Raw genomic sequence first — 6,474 nt, 5'->3', positions numbered from 1 at the left:
GTGAGATGAACCAAATGGACTAATTTTTTATATTAGTAAAGACCACAACCAAATATAACTAAAACACAAAGGGATGCAGCAAAACTCACACAATATGTTCCATGTGCATTCCCTCATACAGCGCTAACTTCGTTTGCTCCATACATCACGTATTCCATATACAGATACATATATTTTTGTCTTTTGTTCTAAATTAGCCCTGAGCATGACTCCAAAGTCAGTGAAATGTGTTTTTATATCAAGTATCACAACGAAGTCTTGGACCTCTAGACTGAATGCTTTCGTTTTCTCCTTTATCCCACCATAATTCCATGCCTTAGGCATTGCTGCCATCGAGGGGTACGGACAGCACACAACACTCAACAATGTGAGCCAAAATAAAAACAAAATATATATTTGCTCATGGTGAAAATGTTGCACAGTAGATACAAGTTGCCTAATATCACCTTTTAGCATTGTTTCAACCACACAATGCTAAAAGAGCATTTTATTTTTGCCGGTAACTAAACTAGCAGCTAAACTAGCTAGCAGATATGCTAGTGCTGGCTAACGTTACTTAATACTTGCTGCCTGTGACGAAAAAGAGAAAAATAAACGCACACATTCTGTTACCTTCAATATGCGACGAAGATTCAATAGAGATGTACTATTTGAAAACCAACATGAAGCAATTTGATGAATTTACCTTTTCACCATCAGGAGCTTATCTCTGTCGAAAAAGGCTCAAAAATTACTGCCAACCTTGGTGATTTTGTGGGCGTTTGCAATCCAGTTCTGGCCGGTTTTCAGGATACGTTCCATTCCAGTCGGTCACCAAACACAATTAAAATGTTTTAAATTAATACAATACAAATACATAGTTTTAATTTTGTTCAGAATCAGTTCGACTTTACATGATAAAAGCATTTTTGCAAGAGGAATGTGAATAGATTGATTCACTTGATTCAATGTGGTAAATTAAAACTCCTGCTGTTTCCCTTTTCTTCCCCCAGCGTACTTTGTTTAAAGACAGCTGTGTATCTATTACACAGTGACACAAGGTAACATCACAAGCTATTTGGTTTGAAGCATTTTCTGATGATGCACTGTCCGGTAGTGTATTGATGGCCTTGGAGCAAGCGATCAGAGATAAGATTAATATTTATTTCATGTGTTGCCTTAGAGAACAGCAGGCGGCAGTCCTTTGAAGACCTGTGGACCAAGGAAGGTGGATGAGGTCCATTTGAGTGGGTGGAAGAAGGGGGGTTCTAAGCAAGTAGACCCACAGTCGATACAGTAAAACTTTATTTGGGATAAACTAAACCCTAAATAAGGGCCTAATCAAGGAGTCTAAGTACAAGGACAGTAGAAGATGGAAACAGTTTTTCTTTACCAGTCTTCTGTTGTCTGTCCCAGTTGTCTTTGCCTAACTCTTTGGTGCAACAATGCTTTGCAACGGTAAATGTTTCCATTAGTGTGTGTTGCATTTCCAGGGGCCAAATGAACATATGAAACACAGCTGTGAGGCAGGCACAAGAAAGGGGGTGGGAATATGGAAGAATTCTAATATCCCATTTAGGTTTCATGTTAGATCTATGCCAGTTCTAGTATTTAATTTAATGTTACATGGTTTTGAAATCCAGATGCTTAAAATCCCTTTGTCTAATCTATTAAATTATTAATATTTGCTGCTTATATGGGTCAAAGACTTAACAGCTCAACGAAACTAAACTGAATGAAAACACACTGCTAATAGTTTTGGGGAATTCTCAATTTCCGTTTTGGAATCAAACTGAACCTTTATCCCCTTATTTATGAGATTTCCACAATGGCTAAGTTTGTATCACTGTAACAAATGAGTTCCATGATAGCGTGATTATCTTATTAGAAATATTGCAATTGCAGTCAGTTTCAGTTTATTTTTGAAAGGGGACAATGCAATTTCATAAAACACATGAAGTACACATGGTTAAAAAAGCCAGAATTAGCCAGAAGGCTAGTTTTCATCTGTAGTCCCCTGGCCATGATGTAAAAAAGCAGTAAAATACATCTACAAGACAATATAATACAGGATACATAATCAAACTATACTATTAAGAGAGAATAAAACCATAATTTTTTTGATCATAACAAAAAGACAACATAACATACTTGTCTTTTAGTGTTGGCAGCTATAGGTGTTAACTAGCCACATTTTCAGTTTTTTTGTGAAGGCCTTGTATGTTGTAAGCAGTTTAACCTCCTTAGGTAAATCACAGTCATTCTGTGATGTGTTTTTGCCAGTATCTGGTATGTCCTTTTGTTTGTCCATTTGCCAGCAGCCTAATATGGCATGCGGGAACACCATGGTGATCTGATTCATGGCTCTCAACAGTCCACACTAACTTATCCATTGTGTCACTGACGGCGTGTGATATGGTTCCAGTTATACTTACCCTGAATGCCAGACTTACCTTTAGCCATTGCATGATGTTACCACTCAGGCACCTGTGTCATCAGTTTGACACTGGAGTGCTCTCCACACCCAGCCACATGCTTATCAGCAGGCTTTACCAAGGTGTCAGGTCCTGATAAAGGTCTGTCCACTTGCATGGACCTCTATGGGCAAAGGTCCTATTTAGATTCTTTTCTCTTCACTGAGAGGCCTTGCCCCTTTGACTCTTTCTTTTATCACTTCCTAAGTGTGTCCTGACCTGTCAACCAGAGAGGACCCCGGGTTACCAGTCAGACCCTCTTTAGGGTATACTGGACTGAGGAGCCATTAGAGGCGGCATCATCAGACTGGCCAAAAGATGATGAGAAACAGAGCAGCCAGAGAGCCTAAAGAAAGGTAGGGGGCAAGAAGGGGGAGTGGGAGGTAGATTTGCTGAACTATAGAGGTTGTGAATGGAGACCAGCTCTGTTTTCTATTTGTGAGGATTAGGGTGACAGATTTGTATTTAGTTTCTCCGGGCCAAACTGAAGTTAATCCCCCTCACCTGCAGTGTGTCCACCCCTCCTCCTCTTTTCCTCTGACCCTGCAGCCCCAACTTCCCTCTATACTTCCCCTGTGCCCCACTCACTCCTGCCCAGTACAAACACTCATCCCGAGACAAGCACATGACTCGTTGCACTCTGTCTCCTCAGGTTAGAGCCTAGCACTCGACACAAATCTCTCCTGGGCAAAGGGAACAGCGGGGGGCTCAGCCTTTCTGCAGCACAAGAAAAAGAACCCCCACAACCTGAGGTCGTTCACGTATACGATTTTTTTTCCCCAGCTTGGGTGGGGAGGTTGTCCCTCATCACTTCGAGATAGCAATTACCGTACTCAGAAATTAAGAACCCTTACTACGGAAGCAGCTTGTCAAACCCACTCAAGGTAAACTGGTACTTTTGGTAAGGCTGCACATTAGGAGATATTCAGGGTCAGGTCAGGGGCACAGATCTCTTTTCTTTGGACCCGGGCTCTCACACACTCTGGCTATGAAAGATGGACTGCAGTGGCTCTGTAAATGTACGCAGCAGGCCTGCCATTAATTCTTAAAGATGTGGGTATTCAGGGTGATCTGATAGCGTTTAGCAAAAAGTGGTACAGTGCAACAATGGCGCACAAAGGGACAGAAAGATTTGTGAAAGGTTGTCAGCGAAATAATGTGTAATGTAAAGTAATGTTCAGTTGAATCAGTTGTTCTGATTCGATGCGTTTTTATTCCTTTAATGCAATACTGCACTTAATCCTGTGAGAGAGAAAAAGATGTCAAAAGCAGCAATATTCACACAATAAACAGATGTAAGTTTAAATCAAATTTCAATTTTAATTTATTATACTGATTATAAAAGGGGAAATTAAGCATAGACTTCACTGTATATATTTTTACATTATATATTTATATTTTGCACACTGCACACACAGAACCAAATCACACACCTGCAGGCATGCAAGGAGAATGTCAGAGGGAAAAGGGCACACAAACAGTGATGCACCTCTAGAGATGGGATGGTGGTGACAGTGCTTTGCTCAAGGGCACTTCGACAGAAGCCAGTAAGCAGACTAGCATTTCTCCACCAACTCATTGGCAGTTGCCATGTTTACATTTTGTCATCAGCGGGAATTTAACCATGACTTTCTGATTCCAAAGTAATGATAACTTTGCCCATTTCTACCACAACATTAAGTTAGCTATCAAGGTATACCTACAACCCGAAAAGGAAAGTGTTTTGTGTTATTTGGGCTTCAGTGTTGGGCTCACGTACTGGCGGTTGGGCCATCGCTCGCTCCATCTGCCACTTCAGGTAAAAGTTTTACTATTTACACGAAGGTGTTTGATTCACAAGTTAAGGTCGAGAGGGGAGTCTTTTCAGCGCATTCAGCAGACACATCCACAGCGTCCTACAGCCTGGAGGAGGTGTGTATTTTTTATGATTTTGGAGCCTCATTTTATATACTTGGCGATTTTGTATTTATTTATGTATTTATTTCAAATTTGGCAGGCTTGTTAACACCACACTTCTCTGTGCTGTGTCGAATTTATAAAATATTCTTATTTTCACTTTACAGGGCCTTGAAAAAAGTTACCTAAAGTAATAGAGAAGAATGTTTCATGCTTTTATCGCTACACCCAGTAATAAATATTATACCGTATATGTAGAATGAAAAAACTGCCATAAGTACAATAATGTAGACTAAATATGATACATACATATACATATATATATATAATGATTATTATTGCAGTTGTTGTTGTTAGTATAACAATCAATATTAAGACAAAAAAAATACTAAATAAAAAAAACACACATTACAACAGCCTGTGGCAGGCATACCTGGGAGTCAACAATGAGGGGATTCTGTTGGACGCTTTGGTAGAGGCGGTTTCGCGAATTTCTTCACGAAAATTAATCAACTTCGTGTACACTAGTTGTACAGTGCAAAGCTATGACCGACCGCCAGCGTGTAGATGAAGAAAGGAGTTTGTAAGATAAATTTTCTTACTCATATTACCAGCCTCTACATAGAATAATAGTACAAAATTAGCATTAGCATGAGGCAGATGTGCTAACCAGCATTAGCTAGTGTGCTAAGTTGTCGTTAGCATTTTATTTGCAACAAACTTGCACTGAATATTGAGAATTGACGATATATATATATAGTATACTGTATATTTTGTTTCTCTTCTCTCTCTGAGCTTGAAGCTACAGTATGTCGTCCATAGTATTTTTTATGTTAAACCTGTGCAGCCTGTTTTAGTTTTACTGTACTGTATTATGAGACAGAAAGGTTTGTATTTAATTGGATGAAGAGTAACCATATGCTTATTAATCTTAAGGTAGGTAAAGTATTCATATTATCTTACATCATTGTGAATAATTCAATTCTAAACATAACTTTTGTTTCTGAATTTCTTTGACTGCATCCACCATATATTGGTCTTGGATATCCAGGGAGGTTTTGAACAACATTGAAAATGTAATCCTGGAAATAGTGACTTGTCTGTCGAAGGATGAGGCACCAGCCCTGGTGCTACCAAACAGATCCAGTTGGGATAATATCAGGTGACTTCATTTGAACAGATTGACAGATCTGGATCCTGCACCTGGCACCTAGCATAAACTGTGTATAATCCATGTAAGATGGCTGAACTTTAAAAGATAACACAGTGATGTTGTGCTGAAAAACCTGGCTTTTTTCAGGCGCTTGGGCCACACAAGATGACCAGCTTGTTGTTTAATTTCCTTCAGGAGGGAACAAAAACTGCCTATGTCAGAATTTGCTAAAAGGATAGTTCAAAATGACCATATGCGGTAGCCAGGTGTTAGCAGCAAAACAAAAAAAAAAAGTACTTAAGACCACAGAAATTTAAGATGGAATAACTTCCTGCCGCTTTAAGGAAGACTGAGTGATTAAAAAAACAGGGCCTAATGTGGCTAAGCTGTTCAGCAAAGCACACTGTATGGGGGCGGGTGGGGGGGACATCTTCTCACAGGTAACCCTCAGGCTGTGGGGAATTCTTGATAGCTTACATGTGGGAGAGCACATTTTCAAAGCTGTAAAAGTATGTCAATTAGAATGTACCACATTCTTTATTGTACTGTACTGAATGTGTTTTTATTGGCTTATGCCATTCATTTGTTCTTCAGAACATTAACTGAGTACCTCTTTAAGTTTTGACAGTGCAATTGGGCTTCAGATGAGTTCAACAAGTGCTGTCATGACGATCAGAAGTGACTGCCCAAAAACTGCCACTACACTTTGTAAGATGACTTGCACTGTTGTGTCCTTAGCATCCATTTATTCGTCATGACGCATGACTGTTTTAGCAACTGACATTTGACTGAATTTTTTTCCATTCAGTGTTTCTGTTGCTCATTTTAATATTTGCGTGAAAGAAAATATTTTTTACCCCCTGGATAAACTGAATATTTTTCACACCAGTAATTTTCGAGATGTGTTTTAACCTTCAATTCATGCACTCCATACTGAATTTGCTTTCCCTTCTGTTTGAAGCCCAGATTCTC

General features: G+C 39.4%; 1 protein-coding gene across 6 annotated transcripts in view; it reads left to right on the top strand.

Annotated features, from left to right (window-relative positions):
- Positions 1–315: 315 nt before the first annotated feature.
- Positions 316–6,474, top strand: part of spo11 (SPO11 initiator of meiotic double stranded breaks) — a 19,810-nt gene continuing 13,651 nt past the window's right edge. For 3 of the 6 annotated variants that reach the window (XM_061794677.1, XM_061794686.1, XM_061794649.1), the window contains exons 1-6: positions 316–367; positions 993–1,040; positions 1,163–4,932; positions 5,401–5,511; positions 6,122–6,210; positions 6,464–6,474. The exon at positions 6,464–6,474 is cut by the window's right edge and continues 56 nt beyond it. In XM_061794677.1, coding sequence (XP_061650661.1) covers positions 4,895–4,932; positions 5,401–5,511; positions 6,122–6,210; positions 6,464–6,474 — 249 coding nt within the window. In that variant the 5' untranslated portion in view covers positions 316–367; positions 993–1,040; positions 1,163–4,894. The remainder of the gene's footprint in view (positions 368–992; positions 1,041–1,162; positions 4,933–5,400; positions 5,512–6,121; positions 6,211–6,463) is intronic. The other 3 variants (XM_061794659.1, XM_061794668.1, XM_061794694.1) reach the window with 3 other exon arrangements.

This window comes from Phyllopteryx taeniolatus, chromosome 1 (assembly GCF_024500385.1).
Source record: "Phyllopteryx taeniolatus isolate TA_2022b chromosome 1, UOR_Ptae_1.2, whole genome shotgun sequence".
NCBI classification, from domain to species: domain Eukaryota; kingdom Metazoa; phylum Chordata; class Actinopteri; order Syngnathiformes; family Syngnathidae; genus Phyllopteryx; species Phyllopteryx taeniolatus.
Note: the sequence above shows the minus strand (reverse complement) of the source record. Positions and strands in the feature narration are given on the sequence as shown.